Source organism: Bos javanicus, chromosome 17 (genome assembly GCF_032452875.1).
Source record: "Bos javanicus breed banteng chromosome 17, ARS-OSU_banteng_1.0, whole genome shotgun sequence".
In the NCBI taxonomy this organism is placed as follows: Eukaryota; Metazoa; Chordata; class Mammalia; order Artiodactyla; family Bovidae; genus Bos; species Bos javanicus.
This window is the reverse complement of record NC_083884.1, coordinates 14873876-14896640: the sequence shown is the minus strand read 5'-3', so window position 1 is coordinate 14896640 and position 22765 is coordinate 14873876. Positions and strand designations below refer to the sequence as shown.

The window sequence follows — 22765 nt, the reverse complement described above, 5'->3', positions numbered from 1 at the left end:
AGAATAGTGGGAAGAATGTTCCTAACAGAGTGGCTCATATGAAAAAGAAAGGCCCAGAAGCATGACAAGCCTAGTGTTTGGGAAGAAATAAAAGAGGGCATTTCTTGGAAACGTTTAAGGTGAGAGTAGATGAATGAGGGGATGAGTTTTGAGAGGAAGGGAGAAATCAGAGCCTACAGAAACTTGGATCCACTTTAAGTAGATAGGACTTCACTTTCTAGACTCTCCTTAGAATATAGGGGCCAATTTTTTTTTTAATTTTTAAAAATTTATTTATTTTAATTGGAGGCTAATTATTTTACAATATTCTATTGGTTTTGCTATACATCGATATGAATCTGCCCCAGGTGTACACGTGTTCCCCATCCTGAACCCCATTCCCACCTCCCTCCCCATACCATCCCTCTGGGTTGTCCCAGTGCACTAGCCCCAAGCATCCTGTATCATGCATCAAACCTGGACTGGTGATTCGTTTCATATATGATATTATACATGTTTCAATGCCATTCTCCCAAATCATCCCACCCTCGCCCTCTCCCACAGAGTCCAAAAGACTGTTCTATACATCTGTGTCTCTTTTGCTGTCTCTCATACAGGGTCATCGTTACCATCTTTCTAAATTCCATATATATGCGTTAGTATACTGTATTGGTGTTTTTCCTTCTGGCTTACTTCACTGTGTATAATAGGCTCCAGTTTCATCCACCTCATTAGAACTGATTCAAATGCATTATTTTTAATGGCTGAGTAATATTCCACTGTGTATATGTACCACAGCTTTCTTATCCATTCGTCTGCTGATGGACATCTAGGTTGCTTCCATGTCCTGGCTATTGTAAACACTGCTTCGATGAACATTGGGGTGCATGTGTCTCTTTCGATTCTGGTTTCCTTGGTATGTATGTCCAGCAGTGGGATTGCTGGGTCGTATGGCAGTTCTATTTCCAGTTTTTTAAGGAATCTCCACACTGTTCTCCATAGTGGCTGTACTAGTTTGCATTCCCACCAACAGTGTGAGAGGGTTCCCTTTTCTCCACACCCTCTGCAGCATTTATTGCTTGTAGACTTTTGGATTGCAGCCATTCTGACTGGTGTGAGATGGTACCTCATTGTGGTTTTGATTTGCATTTCTCTGATAATGAGTGATGTTGAGCATCTTTTCATGTGTTTGTTAGCCATTATATGTCTTCTTTGGAGAAATGTCTGTTTAGTTCTTTGGGCCATTTTTTGATTGGGTCATTTGTTTTTCTGGAATTGAGCTGCAGGAGCTGTTTGTATAGTTTTGAGATTAATTCTTTGTCAGTTGCTTCATTTGCTATTATTTCCTCCCATTCTGAAGGCTGTCTTTTCACCTTGCTTATAGTTTCCTTTGTTGTGCAGAAGCTTTTAATTTTAATTAGGTCCCATTTGTTTATTTTTGCTTTTATTTCCAATATTCTGGGAGGTCATAGAGGATCCTGCTGTGATTTATGTCAGAGAGTATTTTGTCTATGTTCTCCTCTAGGAGTTTTATAGTTTCTGGTCTTAAGTTTAGATATTTAATCCATTTTGAGTTTATTTTGAGAAAGAAGGATGGAACTGGAGGAATCAACCTGCCTGACTTCAGGCTCTACTACAAAGCCACAGTCATCAAGACCGTATGGTACTGGCACAAAGACAGAAATATAGATCAATGGAACAAAATAGAAAGCCCAGAGATAAATCCATGCACCTAGGGACACCTTATCTTTGACAAAGGAGGCAAGAATATACAATGGATTAAAGACAATCTCTTTAACAAGTGGTGCTGGGAAAACTGGTCAGCCACTTGTAAAAGAATGAAACTAAAACACTTTCTAACACCATACACAAAAATATAGGGGCCAATTTTAAGTAGTGGAAAGGTGGTTGGTTTTTTTGTTTGTTTTCTGTACATCTATACAACTTCGGTTTGGGCCACAGATTTAAGGAAGAGCTAGGGCTACTGATTAGGAAGCTATTGCAATTATCCAGGTGAGACATGAGAATGGTTTGAAATGTTCACTGATGTATATACCAGTAATGGAGTGGGACATGATGATGGAGTGGGAGAGATGGATGTAGTCAGTGTCCTGAGCAGCATCCAGTGATTGGACGTAGGTAGCTTCTAGGAAGCCCTGCCAGAGTGGGGATGGGATCTTCATAAACTCAGTTGGGAAGATAGGAGAGGAAACAGTCTTGGCTAGGGGTGGAAAGGCGTTAATGTGTGAATCCGGAGTTCGAGAATCAAGTCAGGGCTGGAGATTTAGGAGTCGCTAGTGTACAAGTTTCTGGAGAAGGCAATGGCACCCACTCCAGTGTTCTTGCCTGGAGAATCCCAGGGATGGAGGAGCCTGGTGGGCTGCCGTCTATGGGGTCGCACAGAGTTGGACATGACTGAAGCGACTTAGCAGCAGCAGCAGCAGCAGACTGGCCTACTAGACACAAATGCTAACCCTGGAAAATGAGTGTGGACTTTTCCCAATTTCTTTCAAGTAGTCAGTTTTGTAGGACACATGTTTTCATTCCTGGCTGAAAGGGCAATGGAACTACTTCCTGAGATGTGATCGAATTTGATCAGTGTTTTTGCTTAAATGCTGAATTAGGGGACTTATCATTTCACAAAAGTAGTCCAAATGATTAGCATCACGTAGTAGGTGTGCTAGTAATCACTGTGGTTGTTTCCTCAAGGCCAAAATATAATGGCACCATTCAAAGGAACCATTGGTATCATGAAAGCAAAATTTGTTCTTGGTAGACAGTCCTTAATATCTCTTTGGTTTCACAGAGAATAGAATAGAAATTCTAAATTTCTACTGAGTATACTGAAAATTGAGTATACTGAGCAATATTCCGTTGTATGTAAATACACACCACATCTTTATCCACTCATCTGCTGATGGACGTTGAGGTTGCTTCCATGTCTTGGCTACTGTAAACAGTGCTGCAGTCAACACTGGGAAGCATGTATCTTTTTGAATTACAATTTTCTCCAGATACATAGCCAGAAGTAGGAATGCGGGATCATATGACAACTGTGTTTTTGATTTCTTAAGGGACCTCCATACTGTTCTCCGCAGTGGCTACACCAATTTACATTCCCACCAACAGCATAGGAGGGCTTCTTTTTCTCCACACCCTCTCCAGCATTTATTAGATATAGGCTTTTTGATGATGGTCATTCTGACTGGAGTGAGGTGATGTCTCACTGTAGTTTTGACTTGCCATTTCTAATAGTGACGTTGAGCATGTTTTCATGTGTTTATTGGCCATCGGTATGTTTTCTTTGGAGAAATGTCTATTTAGATCTGCTTATTTTTTGATTGAGTTGTTAGCATTTTTTATATTGAACTGTCATATGCAGTATTTTAAGAAAAACGATAGTTATCTTAATTCTAAGGGGGCAATTTTTGAAAAGAAATTACACAATGGAGAATGCATAGACATCAGAAGTGAAGTCAAGTCACTCGGTCGTGTCCGACTCTTTGCAACCCTGTGCACTGTAGCCTACCAGGCTCCTCGGTCCATGGGATTTTCCAGGCATGAATACTGGAGTGGGTTGCCATTTCCTTCTCCAGGGGATCTTCCTGACCCAGGGATCAAAGCCAGGTCTCCTGCCTTGTAGGCAGATGCTTTACCGTCTGAGCTACCAGGGAAGCCCTGGTATAGACATCAGAGTCTATACTTATTCTTCTCTTGAGACTTGTGAAAATATATTTGGGAACTGAACTTTGTCCCTGGCAATTTTTTTTTTTTTTTAAGTAGAGCAAAATTGGCCTTTCACAGCATTCTGAGATCTTGTCCACAGGATGTAATATCAACAAACAAAATTTAGGAGACCAAACAAACAAAAACCAAACAACTTTAATCTCACTCATGTTTTCCTTTGTCTTAGAACAATAGGACCCCTTGGACTGTAGCCCTCCAGGCTCTGCTGTCTGTGGGATTTCCAGGCAAAAATACTATAGTGGGCTGCCATTTCCTTTTCCAGGGGATCTTTCTGACCCAGGGATCAAACCTAGGTCTCCTGTTTGCAGGCAGATTCTTTACCATCTGAGCCACCAGGGAAGCCCCAGAATGATATAATACATGATAAATTTTCATCCCCAACTAAAGAGCACATACACTCTTCAACCTCTGCTCCACCTGGTTTATCTCTTGACACGACTCTCAGTTTCATGGAAGCTCTGCACTGTATCTATGCATTCACACAAATTTTGGGTCTGTGATAGCCACCCAATCTGATCCTATCTAGATCTGAACACAGCAACTCACAGCCACTCAAATCCTGACAGAGGTATATTTGAGAGATGAAGTGGTCAATCTAATTTGAGACTCATTATAAAATAGTCAGATGCTGTCCTTGTCTTTATCAATATTTTCTCTTAAAAGTGCCTCTTGTAGAAAGAGCAATTACTAAGAAAGTAATACTGGGCGTGGTATTGGGAGTCAGGGGTTGGGAGGGGTTGGTTTCGAGGAGTGAAGAGCATCCTATTCTTGTCTGGCTCTGTGCTTCAGCTGGGACTAGAGCCAAACTCCCAGCCGGGTAGAGCTAGGAAAAGAGATCTGCATGCCTACACATGGGAGCTTCATGGCACCCTTGTCCCACTTGTAGACTCATGTTCCCATTGTTGGGAGGGAGGCTCCTTGGACTGCTAAGATGAGTGTCCTGTGGGGCAGTCCTGGTTGCGTGATCAGACATTTAAGTTAGGTCCTCTTCTTGGCTTCCTTAAGTCTTAGGTCACTTCCTTGGGATGTGCTTTTTAAAAATAATTTAACACACTCACACACAAATATTTAATCTTTCTACATCGCTGCATTGTCCTTGGTATTGGTGATAACTATGTATCTGAAAAGCCACTCAGAGATGTTAGAGAAGGAGCAACATCAACAATTCCTTTCATAGGTCATTTAAGCTTGATTTATCTTTTAACTGTTTAGGGAAAGGATGAGAAGAAAGCAGCTATTACCAAGAGTGGAAAACAGGAAATAGGCTTACCATCATCACAGTCAGCCAGAATTATCACCTTGGCGGTGGGGAATTTGGCCCCCAGTTGCCCTCCCTTTGGCAGGCTCAGTGAAACGCTGAAGGATTCCTCCTCTTCATAAAGAGAGTCATTGATGATCAGGACTTGGCAGGTGTTCTCAGCCTCATCTTTGTCAAAATGGAGGCTGCTGGTGTGGTCTTTTGGACGTGAGATGTAGTCAGAGAAAGATAACCCTGAAGAACAAAGGGTGCCTATGGCAGAACCTATGGAGACAGGAGATAGAACAGAGAAAGTAAGAAGAAACAATTCTTTTTTTTTTTTTTTCTGAGTAATGACGAAAAGAGCTTCTATAATGATTTCCAAACACACCACTACAGTTATGTGCAAAAAACTGTAGATCCCTTTACCTGGCTTGCAATGCAGCTCTTGAACAAGTAGAAACGTCAAACTCCTTTCAAGATGAGACCAGAAGAAACAATTCTAAACAGGAAACCTGTTCCCCATGGGGTCTTCAAACTATTTTTAGATAATAGAGAATGAGAATAGTTGCTGTCGTGTTTGACTCGTGTTCGACTGTAGCCCGCCAGACTCCTTCGTCCATGGAATTCTCTAGGTCAGAATACTGGGTATTCTTGGGGTAGCCATTCCTTTCTCCAGGGGGTCTTCCTGACCCATGGATTGAATCCAGGACCCCTGCATTGCACGCAGATTCTTTATTGTCTGAGCCACCAGGAAGTGGCATTTTTAAAATAACAGCTCTCTGAATTATAAGGCACACTTATCTCTTACAGTCACGAATATTAATATGGTAATTAGAAGACTTTTAAAACAGACCCGGATATTCTGGCACGATTCACAGTTAGTGGTCTTTGAACTACTGTTGTTGTTCAGCTGCTCAGTCATGCCCGACTCTTTGCGACCCTATGGACTGCAGCACGCCAGGCTTCCCTGTCCTTCACCATCTCCCAGAGTTTTGCTCAAACTCATGTCCAGTGAGTCAGTGATCCCATCCAACCATCTCATCCTTTGTCATTCCTTTCTCTTCCTGCCCTCAGTCTTTCCCAGCATCAGAATCTTTGAAAAGGGTATATACTGAATAAGTTTTGTTTAGATTAGGGACTAAATAAACTGAAGGATCATAGGGTGGTTTAGCTTAATTTGTTCATATTATAGACTGGAAGACTGAAGTACAGATAAATTATGACCAGAGAATCTACACCATGACAATGTATGGATTTGCTCCCGCCCCTGCCCGTCCCATGGCAGCTGTAAGCTGTCATTCACGTTCAGTCTCTAAGTTGTATCTGACTTTGCGACTCCATGAACTGTAGCACGCCAGGCTTCCCTGTCCTTCACTCTCTCCCTGAGTTTGCTCAAACTCTTATTCATTGAGTCAGTGATGCCATCCAACCATCTCATACCCTGTTGCCTCCCTCTTCTCTTGCTCTCAATTTTTCCCAGCATCAGGATCTTTTCCAATGAGTCGCATCTCAGTAATCTGACTCTTACGCCCTAGATAGAGTTCTTTGTGTGATACTAAAATATAGCCATGGAATTACTTGTTATTTTATAAAGAATACAAGATGGACTGAATTTCAGTTTAGAGACAGTGCATTTAAAATTTTAATTATAGTAATTTACACATGTCAAGGTTCCCTAATTTAAATGCACTATTTGATGAGTTTTAACAAATACATATAATCATGCACCCATTACCACAAGCATAGTATAGAATATTTTTTATCTGCCAACACATGTACCCCAGGTAATCCATCTTCTTCCTTGTCTCCAAGCCCTGGAAACCACTCATCCATTCTCTTGTCACTATAGATTTATTTGCTTTATGAGAATTCCATGTAAATAAAATCACGCAGTTTTTAGTCTTTTGCGTCTGATTTGTTTCATTTAGCATAATGCTTTTAAGATTCATCAATGTGTCAGGATTTTTTTCCTTCTTACTCTTGAATAGGGTTCTCCATGGTGTGGTTACATCACAATTTGTTTTTCCATTTACCAGTTGATAATTTAGGTTGTTCCCAGTTTTTAAGTTATTCTGAATGCTGCTGCCAGGGATATTCAAATTCAGTTCTTTGAGTCAGTATGTCATTTTTATTTCTCTTGAGTAAATACTTAGGAGTGGGGTTTCTGGGATCTAGTGCATTATTTTCCTTGTGATAAAATAAATATAACCTAAATGTACCATCTTAACTATTTTTAAGTGTATCTGTTCATGTTATTGAAAAAATCTTCATATCTTTTTTCATCTTACAAAAAAAAACTGAAAATATGTACCCATTAAACACCTCGCCACTGCCTCCTGCCCCCATCTCTGGCATTCACCTTTCTACTTTTTGTCTCTATGAATTTGTCTACTCTGGGTACTTCCGTTAAGTGGAATCTTATAGTACTTGTCTTTTTGTTACTGGCTATTTCACTTAGCATAATGTCCTCAAGTTTCATCTATGTTGCAAGAATCTTCCTTCTTTCTTCAGTTCAGTTCACTTCAGTTCAGTCGCTCAGTCATGTCCGACTCTCTGCGACCCCAGGACTGCACATATGAATCGCAGAACACCACACATATGAATCGCAGCACGCCAGGCCTCCCTGTCCATCACCAACTCCTGGAGTTCACCCAGACTCACGTCCATTGAGTCAGTGATGCCATCCAGCCATCTCATTCTCTGTCGTCCCCTTCTCCTCCTGCCCCCAATCCCTCCCACCATCAGAGTCTTTTCCAATGAGTCAACTCTTCTCATGAGGTGGCCAAAGTACTGGAGCTTCAGCTTCAGCATCATTCCTTCCAAAGAAATCCCAGGGCTGATCTCCTTCAGAATGGACTGGTTGGATCTCCTTGCAGTCCAAGGGACTCTCAAGAGGCTTCTCCAAAACCACAGTTCAAAAGCATCAATTCTTTGGCACTCAGCCTTCTTCACAGTCCAACTCTCATATCCATACATGACCACTGGAAAAACCATAGCCTTGACTAGATGGACCTTTGTTGGCAAAGTAATGTCTCTGCTTTTGAATATGCTATCTAGGTTGATCATAACTTTCCTTCCAAGGAGTAAGCGTCTTTTAATTTCATGGCTGCAGTCACCATCTGCAGTGATTTTGGAGCCCAAAAAAATAAAGTCTGACACTGTTTCCACTGTTTCCCCATCCATTTCCCATGAAGTGATGGGACCAAATGCCATGATCTTTGTTTTCTGAATGTTGAGCTTTAAGCCAACTTTTTCACTCTCCACTTTCACTTTCATCAAGAGGCTTTTTAGTTCCTCTTCACTTTATGCCATAAGGGTGGTGTCATCTGCATATCTGAGGTTATTGATATTTCTCCTGGCAATCTTGATTCCAGCTTGAGCTTCTTCCAGCCCAGCGTTTCTCATGATGTACTCTGCATATAAGTTAAATAAGCAGGGTGACAATATACAGCCTTGATGAACTCCTTTTCCTATTTGGAACCAGTCTGTTGTTCCATGTCCAGTTCTAACTGTTGCTTCCTGACCTGCATACAGATTTCTCAAAAGGCAGGTCAGGTGGTCTGGTATTCCCATCTCTTTCAGAATTTTCCAGAGTTTCTTGTGATCCACACAGTCAAAGGCTTTGGCATAGTCAATAAAGCAGAAATATATGTTTTTCTTAAGGGTTGAACAATGTTTCATTGCATGGATATATCACATTTTGTTTATCCATTCATCCAGTCATAGACACTTGGGTGGCTTCATCGCTTGGTTATTATGAATAATGTTGCTACAAAAACAGGTGTGCAAATATATTGAGACCTTGCTTTTAATTTTTCTGGATATATACCTGGTTGTATAGGTATATTTATTGGGTTTCCCTGGTGGCTCAGCTGGTAAAGAATCCACCTGAAGCATGGGAGACTGGTTCAATCCCTGGTTTGGGAAGATCCCCTGGAGAAGGGAATAGATATTCACTCCAGTATTCTGGCCTGGAGAACTCCATGGACTGTATAGTATAGTCCATGGGGTGCAAAGGTAGGACATGACTGGGCAATTTTCACTCACCTAGATGTAGGATTGTTGGACCATGAAGGTGAAAGTTGCTCAATCATGTCCGACTTTTTGGGACCCCATGGATTATACAGTCCATGGATTCTCCAGACCAGAATACTGGAGTGGGTAGCCTTTCCCTTCTCCAGGGGATCTTCCCAGCCCATGGATCAAACCCCGGTCTCCTGCATTGCAGGTGGATTTCTTTACCAGCTGAGCCACAAGGGAAGCCCAGGAATACTTGAGTGGGTAGCCTATCCCTTCTTCAGCAGATCTTCCTGACCCAGGAATCAAACTGGGGTCTTCTGCATCGAAGGCAGATTCTTTACCAACTGAGCTATCAGGGAAGCCATACGGTAGGTCTATTTTTAATTTTATGAGGCCCCTTTGTAATGTTTCCCATAGCAATTAGATACCATGTCACAATCCCACCAACAGTGCAATTTAATGCGCCCCCCTTTTTTTTTTGGTGTTAAAAACATAGTACACACAAGTATGGAGCTAAAAGAGTAAAGAGTAATCACAGTAATTGAAATGATTTAGACAGAACAGTTTTAGGAGACAAAGACTGTTTAAAATAACTCCATAGGGTCTTCCTTGGTGGTCCAGTGGTTAAGACTCCATGCTTCTACTGCAGCAGGCACAGTTTTGAATTTTGGCTGGGAAATTAAGATCTCACATACTGTGTGTGGGGAGGGGGGTGAGTGGGGGAGACTCTGACTCCAGAATATACAGTGAACTCCTACAATCCAATATCAAAACTGGAAACACCCATTTAAGCAAAAAAATAACTCAATATATCAAATAAGCAATTTTTGTAAAGCACAGTTATTTCCCATCACACTTCTTAACAAGAAGCGATGGGGATATGACAGTGAGCCTCTAGATGGGACATTCTAGGTCCTGCAAGGGCCTGTCTTGCTTATAGCTAAGGTAAATGCATATATGCATGCTGACACCAACATCCACCTTCTTCTTGCTAATATGAATCAACACACGTACAAGTTGACATCTATGAGTGTGCACTACACATATAAATATAGCTTGTTAAAAAATAAAAATTGTTTTCAAATTGACTTCAGAGGACTTGCTCAGAAGGGCACTGACTCACAAAGTGTCTCAAGATGATTTTTCAATGCAACAAGTTTTAGAATTAATAGGAAACAACAAATTAACTGGTTTGTCATTCCAGGAACCTAGAAAAAGTTAGAGCTGGAAAAATCAATGAGCGCAAAACATACTGGCTAGGGCAGAGAGAGAAACTGTTAGAAATGGATGGCTTACAAGGGGGATTATCACTTGGTGAGGAAATCAGCCAACTTCCAGGGCCAGCCTGTGCTTTGAAATTTTATTCCTCTATGACATTTCCACCCTGCTCAGTCCTGGGAAATCTACTCATGAAAGAGCTCTTGAAACTCAAGTAAAGAAGGAGAAGTTGGTTCTTAGGATGTCAGAGGCAAGAGCTATCAAGTACTAGAGATAGGCAGTCCCCAAGTAAATAAGAAAATAAGTAGCTGGAAATCTAGAAAGCCCATAGGAAGAGATGAGAAACTCTGTCAAGGAGACTTTTTATGTTCCAAGGTATACACACCAAAAGGAAAAAAGTCATAAATTCTTATAACAATCTGATTAAGTAACAAGCATTAGTTGATATGTTTTTTAAGAGCCTGAAATTTAATATACATTGGAGAATATACTTTTTTATTTTCCCCTAGTCATCTAGAATGCAGAATAAGAAGGTAAGAAAGGCAGTGTAAAAACAAACAAACAAAAATCCCTGTCAGAAACTACACATTCAGCCATTCTGAATAAATATTAGAAGCAGATACACACTAGACTTGCAGAGTAAGTACCCAATATTATCTTTATAAATCTTTATTAAATGTATTTCCCAATATATTTCACCTAATGAATAGTTGAATATTGATTTATCACAATTCATGAAACAAAAGTGACTGATATTTTTCCCCTTCCTATTTAATTTTCTTTCATCTGACAGCTCTGCTGATTGAAGTACAAATGCATTTAAGTAGGTAGATTTCTGGCTTAAATAATAAGACTGAACTATAACTCTTATTGAAAATCATTTGACTCGTGGAATTCTGCTAAAACAGCAAAACAATCCATACAAGCTTTTAACAGTGAGAGTTGGTGGGGGAAAAAAGATAGTTTAATTACGTCTCATGTAATCAAAATATTCAGTTTGCCTAAATGGCCCCTTCTCCCTAGGGTTCTGGAAATTTTACTTTGGGAAACCATTTGATCAGTTATATGGAACAGTCAAGAACATGGAATACTGGTATTTATTTTAGTTATAAAAGAAGGCTCTATTTTATTGATAGCAAGTTAAGAATCCCCAAGAGTTAGAGGAGAAAGTTTTGTTTCCAAAACATCAGATGTAACTTGAGATACACACTGAGGTCTCTTGCTATGATCTGGACAAACCCCTTATTTAATAGAGTCTCCAAGGAGCACTGACGTGTCATTTCCAGGTTGCTTTCATAAAGACACTTTAGCAGCTGGCTCTCAGTTTTAAGGGAAGCTTCCCAGGTGGTGCTGGTAGCAAAGAATCCACTTGCCAATACAGGACATGCAGGAGACACGGGTTCGGTCCCTGGGTCAGGAAGATCCCCTGGAGGAGGAAATGGCAACCCACTCCAGTATTCTTGCCTGGAGAATCCCATGGACAGGGAAGCCTGGTGGGCTAACAGTCTGAAGGGTCCTAAAGAGTTGGACATGACTGAGCGACTAAGCATGCAGGGTATTTTATCAATGAAGAAACTGAGGCAGAGAACACCCCAGTGTCTTGTCCAGGAGTCAAAGCTTCATCTTCTGATTAGAGCATTTTTTAACTTCCCCACTTTGTCTTATTATATTACTTGATTATACCTTCTTGATTATACATGATACATTCTTTAAGCATACAAATTTCCTTTAATATGTATCTTTAATAGGGCAGTGAGACAAGAAATCACCTTTCTTTAAAAGCACAGCATCTAATTCCTGATTAAATCAGACAGTGTTGGAACCCCACTGGCACAGTTCGTTTCATGCCTAGAAAAGTCCATGACTCGGGGGAGATGAGGGACAGGGTTGGAGCAGCATGGAACTGTCTGTCTAGAGGAGTCTTTGAGACTTCTGTTCCCAGCAATTTGGCTTGCTCGGTATTCTTAGATGCTCTCTCACTACAAAATATTTAGAAGAACTAATTATTCCATCTTTTCTGTGCTCATAGGAAGTAAGAGAAATCATCAAGGGGCAAAACAAAACAAAACAAAAATAATACCCTAAAACCACCGAGCCCTAACCCCTCAATAGCTAGAGAAGCAAATCCCACTCTAGCTGGAATTCAGAGTCGGCACTGAAGGGAGACTGGGCTGTGGCCCATCAGGGAGCTGAGCCTGAAACTCTGGGATCTGGTTCGGGATGCAGGGGAGCAGGAGTGTTTCTGGGTCAGCATTGTTCTCAGATGCCAGAAGAAGCATTGCAAATCCTCCTTGGAGAAAAACTTCTTCAAGGAAAGTCCCCAGGTCTTTCACAGATTCAGATCAAATCATGTGAGAAATATCTTAAATGCATAGAAAAGATAGTTCATTACAAAGATGACTTTTAGACTAAGAGCAGACTTCTTGACAAGACAATGGAAGCTGGAAGACAATGGAATAATAACTTCAAAGTGCTTTGAGATAGTAACTGTCAATCTAGAATTTCAAGACTGAGGTTGAAATAAAGACATGTTTTGATATGCAAGAGCATTTACCCTCAGTAGACCTAGAGTCAAGGAGCTTTAAAATCATCCAAAGAACTCCTCTGAGATGCAAGGTATAACTTCTATAACTTAACATACACAACTATGACCAAATAAATAAACAGATTTTTTTAAAAAGAAATAATAAAGAGAGTCTTTTGCTGAATGTGCTTGGAAACTGCTTTTCACCTCCTCCTTAACTTTACCCAGAGAAACAGCAAATCAGAGAAGTGGGGTGACACATGACTGTGGCTGACCACACCATCCCTTTCAACTGGATAAAGTTGATTATTGAAAAGCCTCAGCATGTTTGACTTGGGGTTGACCAAAACCACAGGATGATTCAATACTTGGTTTTACATCCTGTGGTTTGCTCTTCATTGGCTGTCTTTCCAATCAGAGCAATTTCCTAATAAGAAAGTGACTAATGAGAAGAAAAAGACAGATGACATTTATCTTGAGAATAAGACAAGGCTAAGAAGTGTCTAATTTCCATGTCCTTTTCCAACATAGCCAATGAGGGAGAATTTATTCCTCTAGCTCTTTTCCTCTCCCAACTGTTTTTCTTTTTTTTTTAATATAATACCTCTACATCATTGTCTGAGGACACTGATGATATTCTGGGACCTTGAGGTCCCCATGAAACCACAGCATAAAACTAGTTACTTCTTTCACCTACTTATAAGTAGAATACATGTTTAGCATCTGTAAATTATGATTAATGTACAAAGAATGAGTCTGCTTTCCATTCAACTGTTTACACATCAGCTCATGCTTATTTTATTCATGAAAATAAGTAATTGGTAAGCATTTATTTTAGCAAGACTTTCAGAAAGGTTTAAATAACCAAATTAAACTTTTATGTACTGAGATATTTAAGTATCTATGGAGAGTAGGTGACGACGAATACCACAATGCTACTTGAATGTGCATGCAACCTGTGCAGCTTCTTGCTGTCTTATAATCTCACAGAGGTGCAGAAGAATCAGGATGCAACTGTGCACGTCCTGGTTTCATACTCTAGGTAAGGCCCCTGACTCTGTTATACTGTCTCTCTTTAAACTTTTTACTGCAAGCATGAGAACAGTCCTTAGTGTGAGGAATCAACGGGTAAAGCTCAGGTGCCAAGCAGTCTGAGCTGCATGTGTCAGCTATGCAGGGAGTTTTCTGGGAACGCCAGCTCTTTTGAACCTAATCCCCTTGCAGGGAGGTAAGTTGAGTTTGGGTGTAACTTTTCCCACTTGAGGTGGAGACATCTCCATATCACACTGTCAGACCCTCTGAGCTCTCTGTTTCCTCTGCTTGTCATCCTACAGGGTAGCTCTTTCCAGAGGCAGAGGGGTGGGCTCTCCCATTTTAGCAATTATATACAATCTTCCAAATTGGATTGTTTATCACTTTATTTCTCCCATGCATAGAATCATTGTCCTCCAGACACTGCTTGTGGACAGAAAATATGCCACCGGTACCGTAAGTAGCCCGGCGGGAATCCTGAGCAGAGGATGAGGGCACTTCCTCCGTCAGTGGCTCCGCCCACCTGCGGCCACTGCCCCAAAGACCCAGGCCCTTGTTCCTCTGCAAAGACTCCAACTAAAGCTCTGTGTGGACCTGGGAAAGAGGGCTGGCACATCCTTCTGGGGATCAACTAGCCAAGAAGTCCTCAAGGACTACCTCACCTTGTTTTTCTTCTTGCTGCTTTTCCCACACAGGGTAATACCAGGGGAAAAGTTGAGTCATCCTGGAGTGTGAAGTCAAGTGGGCCTCAGGAAGCATTACTACAAACAAAGCTAGTGGAAGTAATGGAATTCCAGCTGAGCTATTTAAAATCCTAAAAGATGATGCTGTTAAAGTGCTGTATTTAATACACCAGCAAATTTGGAAAATTCAGCAGTAGCTACAGGACTAGAAAAGGTCAGTTTTCATTCCAATCTCAAAGAAATGCCAAGGAACATGCCAAGAAATGTTCAAACTACTGCGCAATTGCACTCATTCCACATGCTAGCAAGGTTAAGCTCAAAATTCTTCAGGATAGGCTTTAACAGTGCATAACCGAGAACTTCCAGATGTACAAGCTGGGTTTCAAAGAGGCAGAGGAACCAGAGATGAAATTGCCAGCATTCGTTGGATCATGGGGAAAGCAAGGGAGTTGCAGAAAAACACCTACTTCTGCTTCATTGATTACACTAAAGCTTTGACTGTGTGGATCACAACAAACTGTGGAAAATTCTTAAAGAGATGGGAATACCAGACCACCTTACCTGTCTCCTGAGAAAGCTGTATAGAGAGCAAGAAAGAACAGTTAGAACAGGACATGGAACAACTGACTGGTTCCAAATTGGGAAAGTAGTATGACAAGGCTGTATATTGTCACCCTGCTTATTTAACTTCTGTTCAGAGTACATCCTGTGAAATGCCAGGCTGCATGATTCACAAGCTGGAATCAAGATTGCTGGGAGATTTATCAACAATCTCAGATATAATACTTTAATGATAGTGAAGAAGAACTAAAGAGTCTCTTGATGAGGGTGAAAGAGAAGAATGAAAAAGCTGGCTAAAAACTCAACTTCAAAAAACTAAGATCATGGCATCCAATCCCATCAATTCATGGGGGCAAATAGATGGGGAAACAATGGTAACAGTGACAGATTTCAGTTTTTGGGCTCCGAAATCACTGTGGATTGTGATTGAAGCCATAAAATTAAAAGACACTTGCTTTTTGCAAGGAAAGCTATGACAAACCTAAACAGCATATTAAAAAGTAGAGACATTACTTTGCCAATAAAGATCCATATAGTCAAGCTATGGGTTTCCCAGTTGTCATGTATGGATGTGAGAGTTGAACCATAAAGAAAGCTGAGCACCAAAGAATTGATGCTTTTGAACTGTGGTGCTGGAGAAGACTCTTGAGAGTCCCTTGGATAGCAAGGAGATCAAACCAGTCAATCCTAAAATAAAGCAAGCCTGAATATTCATTGAAAGGACTGATGCTAAAGCTCCAATATGTTAGCCACCGATGTGAAGTGCCAACTCATTGGAAAAGACTGGATGCGGGGAAAGATTGAGGGAAAGGGGAAAAGTGGCAGAGGATGAGATGGTTGGATGGCATCACTGACTCAATGGACATGAATTTGAGCAAACTCTGGGAGATAGTGAAGGACAGGAAAGCCTGGCATACTGCAGTCCATGGGGTTGCAGAGAATTGGACACAACTTAGCAACTGAACAACAGCAATGAAACTCGAGTTGCTGAAGTTACAGGTAGTTGGCGTATCTGGTGCCTTTGCGAGGGGAGGAGACTACAGGACTACCCAACTCTAAACATAGCCAAAGACAAACATGAAGATCTTGAAGATGTGCTACAAGGCCTTGTCCTTTATTTGGTTATATCCTATGTAATAGTCATAAAACAGTGCAGGACCCTATGGTCCTTACCTCCCCACCATATCCTGTACCTGCCTTTTATCTGTGGAAAACTTCAGTCAAAAAAAATAAATGTAATCAGAGAAGTGAGAAATGCAGAAACAAAGGAAAACAGTCAAAGGAGACAGAATAATAATGATGTAGTCATGAAGCATAGTCAGGGACCTTTGGTTCTTTCTCAAGGGCTATAGATAATAGTTTGAGGCATCAGTGGTCTTACATATTAGAACACCAGGGTGAAGAAGCTAACTACATGATGACCAGACTGTACCCACGACATAAGCTGCCACAATTCTGAGAACTGGCCTCAAAGAAATGGGAACAAACAGATCCTGGAACTGATGATTAACTGTACCTTAAACAATCAAGATGATGCTGGTCAGACCACCGACAACCAATTTGAAGATGACTGTCAGAGCTGACTGGCTATTTCTGCAGGTAGCCCCCTCCGTCTATAAAAGCTCTTGTCACTCTGGACACCAGTTGGGGGACAGTAGGCGTTTGGACAAATGTCTGCCATCCACTCACCCCAGTTGCCGGCATCTGAAATAAAGCAAACTTTCTTTTCCACCGACCTGACTTGTCTCGCGGCTTTTGAGTGGCAAGCAGCCAGAGCCCACCTCACTCTTTCAGTAACAGCTGGTATTTCAAAATGAATTTCTGACTTACTGCCAAATCCCCTGTGCCCTGGGGGCAGAGGAGAATTCATTCCTATTTCTCTTCTCAACTTTGGCACCACTGATATTTTAGACAGTAGTAGCAATTGCACCCCACTCCAGTACTCTTGCCTGGAAAATCCCATGGATGGAGGAACCTAGTGGGCTGCAGTCCATGGGGTTGCTAAGAGTCGGACACGACTGAGAGACTTCACTTTCACTTTTCACTTTCATGCACTGAAGAAGGAAATGGCAACCCACTCCAGTGTTCTTGCCTGGAGAATCCCAGGGATGGGGGAGCCTGGTGGGCTGCCGTCTATGGGGTGGCATAGAGTTGGACACGACTGAAGTGACTTAGCAGCAGCAGCAGTGTTAGTTTCTCAGTTGTGTCCGACTTTTTGTGACCCCACAGACTGCAGCCTATTAGGCTCTTCTGTCCATGGGATTCTCCAGGCCAGAATACTGGAGTGGGTAGCCTTTCCCTTCTCCAGGGGATCTTCCCAATCCAGGGATTGAACCCGGGTCCCCTGCATTGCAGGCAGATTCTTTACTGTATGACCTACAGGGAAGTCTCTGTATTTTAGATAGATAATTGTTTATTGTTGTGGCTATGCTGTGTGTTGTTGAATGTTTAACGAGTGTAAGCATAGATTCTGACAGACTGGACATATGGAAGGTCAGATCATGTATAAAAATAGAACTCTGACACACAACCTCCAGCAACTAGCAGAGGAAGTCAAACTACAACCACTATTAATCATCTACCCCAAATTGTCAGAACTTAATCAATAACCCCCAGCTTTTCTGATTCATGCCTGGCTTCCAATTTGGGAGCAACCAGAGAAAGCCAACTATGCTCCCCTGTCCATCCACAGGCTGCCTCCAGTTTATCCAAGATGACAGCGTCTAATAAGGGCACACCCTTTCTTCACTATAAAGCTTCCCACTCCTCTGCCTATCTTTGTCATTATTGTTGTTCAACCACTAAGGCTCCTCTGTCCTTCACCATCTCCTGGAACTTGCTCAAACTCATGTCCATTGAGTCGGTGATTCCATCCCACCATCTCATCCTCTGTCACCCGCTTCTCCTCCTGCCCTCAGTCTTTCCCAGCATTAGGGTCTTTTCCAATGAGTCAGCTCTTTGCAACAGGTGGTCAAAGTATTTGAGCTTCAGCTTCAGCATCAGTCCTTCCAACAAATATTCAGAGTTGATTTCCTTTAGGATTCTCTGGTTTGATCTCCTTGGTGTCCAGGAGATTATCAAGAGTCATCTCTAGCACGACAGTTCGAAAGCATCAGTTCTTCAGCACTCAGTCTTCTTTATGGTCCAACTCACATCCGTATATGACTACTGGAAAAACTGTAGCTTTCACTATATGGATGTTGTTGGCAAAGAGATGTCTCTGCTTTTTAATACGTTGTCTAGGCTTGTCATAGCTTTTCTTGCAAGGAGCAAGTGTCTTTTAATTTGATGGCTGCGGTCACCGTCCGCATTGATTTTGAAATTCAAGAAAATGAAATCTGTCACTGTTTCCACTTTTCCCGGTCTATTTGCATGAAGTGATGCCTGCCTTTGAGTCTCTGCCAAATGCAGTGATGGTGTTTGACCCCCTTGCTGTAGTGAACTCTGAATAAATTAGCTTGTGATGTAATAAAGTTTTGGTTTTTGTCCCCATTTCCCGACACGCAGCTGCTAAGTCTTTGAAGCCAGGTACCTTCTGTATGCTAATAGGCTTACCTTGTGGCTCAGGAGTAAAGAATCTGCCTGCCAATGCAGGAGACATTGGTTCAATCCCTGGGTCAGGAAGATCCCCTGGAGAAGGAAATAGCAACCCACTCCAGTGTATTCTGGCCTAGGAAATCCCGTGGACAGAGGAGCCTAGCAGGCTACAGCCATGGAGTGGCAAAAGAGTCACGACTTAGTGACTGAAAGCAATGAAATGATTGGTAGCTGGCGCTCTCAGGGAGCCACTGGATGGGGACTGGTTGCCAGGGAAACCAACCAGGCGATCATTGTAACTTTCAGTCCCACTCCCTGACCTCCAGGGAGGGGAAGGGCTGGAGGTTGAGTTAATTACCAATTATGCCTAAGTAATGAAGCCTCCATAAAATAGTCCTAGTCAAGGAGTTCAGAGAGCGTCTAGGTTGCCGGGAGGGTGACTTACTCAGAGGGCACGAAAGTTCTGTGTCCCTTCCACACTCCTTAGCTTATGTGCCTCTTCCTTCTGCCAATATTGAGGCTCCTCTGTCCATGGGATTCTCCAGGCAAGAATGCTGGAAGTGGGTAGCCATTCCCTTCTCCAGAGGATCTTCCTGACCCAGGAACCAAACCCAGGTCTCCTGCACTGTAGGCAGATTCTTTACCGTCTGAGCCACCAGGGAAGCCCATCGTTTCTGATAAACCTGTAATCTAATAAGTGATCTGTTTTCCTGGGTTATGTTAGCTGTTCTAGAAAATCACTGGACCCAAAGAAGAGGTGGTGGGAAACTCCAATTTATACGCCGTCAATTAGAAGCACAGGTCACAACTTGGACTTGCTTTTGGCATCTGAAGTAGGAGCAGTCTTGTGGCACCGAGTCCTTAAACTGTGGGTTCTCTGTTGTCTCTGGGCAGATAGTGTCAGAATTGAATAGAATTTTAGGATACCCACTTGGAGTCTGCATAAACTGGAGAATTACTTGGTGTGGGAAAAACCTGCACACATCTGGTGTGAGCAGTGAAATGAGTACAGAAAAGTGTAGCTAACTTTTACGGAATTTGCATGTGGTTCTGTCATTTTTTCCCGTCACATAATTCTAATGAGATAGAAAACATGACCTTTAGGGAGTGGACACAGATTAGCTAAATTCTGACTGTATAGCAGTGGTGAGGTCAGAAAGAATAGGGCATTGTGGCATATAATTGGGGGGCAGTTTTAGTTGTTGGCGGGGCTGGAGGGAGGAGAAGAAAGAGACTGAGTATATAGAGACATTGGTCTCTATATATAGAGACCAATATATATATACAGACATATATAGACTATGTATAGAGACATTGGCCTCTATATAGGTCAAATGAGACATTTGATGCATATATAAACTAGTTTACATCAAATGTCTCATTTGACCCTCACAAAATTTTGTGGGTAGTCACAACAGAAGTTTTTTATTGCTTTTGTTATTACTGGCTGCACTGGGTCTTTGCTCTGATAAGCGGGCTTCTATACTTGTGGCCCATGGCTTAGTCGCTCTACAGCACGTGGGAATCTTATTAATAGTTCCCTGACCAGGAATCGAACCTGCATCCCTGGCATTAGAAGCTCAGAGTTTTAACAACTAGACCACCATGGAAATCTCACAACAGAGGGGCTTATTTTTCTAATTATTTTGCTTTGCAATATTGTGATGGTTTTTGCCATACATCAGTATGGATTGGCCACAGGTACACACGTGTCCCCCACATCCTGGACCCCCCCCACCCCCCCACCTCCCTCCTCACCCAGTCTCTCCAGGTTGTCACAGGGCAGCTGCTTTGGGTGCCCGGCATGCTACATCACACTTCCACTGGCTATCTATTTTACATATGGTAATGTAATGTAATTCTGATTTTGAATATGATTTTATCCCTGATCTAGGAGACCAGGGCAGAGGAGTTAGGATACCTTCACGCGGTTGCATGGGAGTCACCGTGAATGGTCCAGGCTTCCCTGTCCTCCCCAGCATTTGACTCACCACCCAGCCACTCCCAGCATCACCACAGTCCTGTACTAAGGACCCTATTCCTGGATATCAGTACCAGCAAAGTCTCATGCCTTGATGTGTAGAGCAAATGACCGTGAGTTCCTGGCTTATGTCTCCAGACTGTCTTACAGGAATCAAAAACTCCCCAGCATCCTCCTCTATTTTGTATTCTGCCTCTGGAAAATAAACTGTTGATTCTAGAAAAGAGGGATAAATTTTTAGCAAGACTTAAGTTTGATTGGTGATATTGGTGATATTTCAACCCAGGTGGAAATGTACATAATCTTGACCTCTATATATTCCAGCTCTATGGAATATAGTAAGAATAGGAAATATCTATCATTAATTGGAGCTGGAGAGGTAGTGAAATTAAGTTTAGGAGGTTCCTTTTGAAATGTTAAAAGGGTTATCTAGCCCTGAAATGGGAAGGAATATCAGCAATTTGGTTTCTTTTTTGGAGGTCACATTTTAGGTTTTCTAAATAAAGATCACAGATTTCTGTGTTTTACTTTTAATGTTTATTTTTTAAAATGCTTTTAACAATCAGGTCATCTATTCATGAGTGTAAATAAATGTTTTCTGCTTTATTCAACAAACATTTGATTCAACACTTATCGAGCAGACACCATGGGTAAGACACAGGGCTGAGAAAAATAAGCTACTCAAACTGCTCTTAATTCTTAAAATAATATTCCCATTGAAATTTTATGAGCTGGATGTGTGTGTGTGCACATCTGTTACATTACCATTCTCTGTCCTGCAATTTGGGATGTAAACACACACACATAGGCATCATCAGGACAGTTGCTGTAATATGAGTATGCTGCTGCTGCTACTGCTGCTAAGTCGCTCAGTGTCCGACTCTTAGTGACCCCATGGACTGCAGCCTACCAGGCTCCTCCATCCATGGGATTTTCCAGGCAACAGTACCGGAGTGGAGTGCCATTGCCTTCTCCATATGAGTATGAATACTGGTCATTTCTTGATATGTACTATTTTCCTTGGGGTTTTAACCTCTGAGCCACCAGGGAAGCCCTTCCTTGGGGTTTTTCAATGTTTTCCAAGGCTTCTCATTAAGAATGCAATGTATAGTTGAAATACATGTGTTTGTTTTAAAAAAATAAAAATTTGAAGTGGATTGTTTCCACTCATAGAGTCAAGTGATGAACTGAAGTGACTTTCTGAACCAAAACACCTTTAATAGGCTGAAATCTCTCCTCTGTATTATATATACATATATATAATATATGTATATATACGCAAACAGTGCTCAGTCCGCTCAGTCATCTCTGACTCTTAGCGACCCCATGGACTGTAGCCCACGAGGTACTTCTGTCCATAGAATTCTCCAGGCAAGAATACTGGAGAGGATTGCCGTGCCCTCCTCCAGGGGATCTTCCTGACTCAGGGATCAAACCTGCGTCTCTTGGCAGGTGGATTCTTTACCACTGCGCCATATGCACATACACAAATTCTTCCTCTTGACAATGGACGCATGAGGAAAAATACTGTAGTTCACCATCCATTCTTCTTTTGGAACTACTACTAAGAGTTTGGGCTTCCCTTGTGGGTCAGCTGGTAAAGAATTCGCCTGCAATGTGGGAGACCTGAGTTCAGTCTCTGGGTTGGGAAGATCCCCCACCCTCTCGAGTATTCTGGCCTGGAGAATTCCATCAACTGTATAGTCCATGAGTCAGACATGACTGGTTGGCTTTCAATTCACTTCACTTCACTACAAGTTTACCCAGAATTCAATGTTGAGTTATCTAGTTATCATATGTTAATTTTTTTCCCTTTAGTTTCCTGCCTAAAATGATCTCAACAGACACTGGTGTCAGTCTTTAGAAAACCCTGGTCCCGATTACAGAGGGAAAAGGCCGGTGATCATTTTCATTCTGTTTTACCCGCCCCTGTGGTATTCTACTGTCTGGACATCTCTTGATTCAAAAGATTGTCATCATGGAAGAAGCTAAAAGTAATGTTATTAATGTTAAGTGAAAAAAACTGATACATTGGGACTCAGTTATCTAGTCATGTTCTCTATTTTCCCATTCTGAAAAGCCTGCTCCTATCCATCTATGAATCCAAATCCCATTGTATTTTTCAAGCCTCAGCTGGAATCCTGGCTACTATGAAAAGCTTAATAGTTTGAAATGACGGTGATCTTTCTACTTTCTTAGCTCAGAACACTGGTTTTGGCATGCACCCTCACATGTAGCTTTCT

The 22765-nt window shown here is 41.8% G+C and overlaps 1 protein-coding gene across 1 annotated transcript in view; it reads right to left on the bottom strand.

Annotated features, from left to right (window-relative positions):
- The window catches only part of LOC133228560 (FRAS1-related extracellular matrix protein 3-like), a 107581-nt gene that overhangs the window by 8103 nt on the left and 76713 nt on the right, over positions 1-22765 (bottom strand). Inside the window, 2 exon segments of the mRNA XM_061384101.1 lie at positions 4997-5248; positions 20613-20738. Coding sequence (XP_061240085.1) covers positions 4997-5248; positions 20613-20738 — 378 coding nt within the window.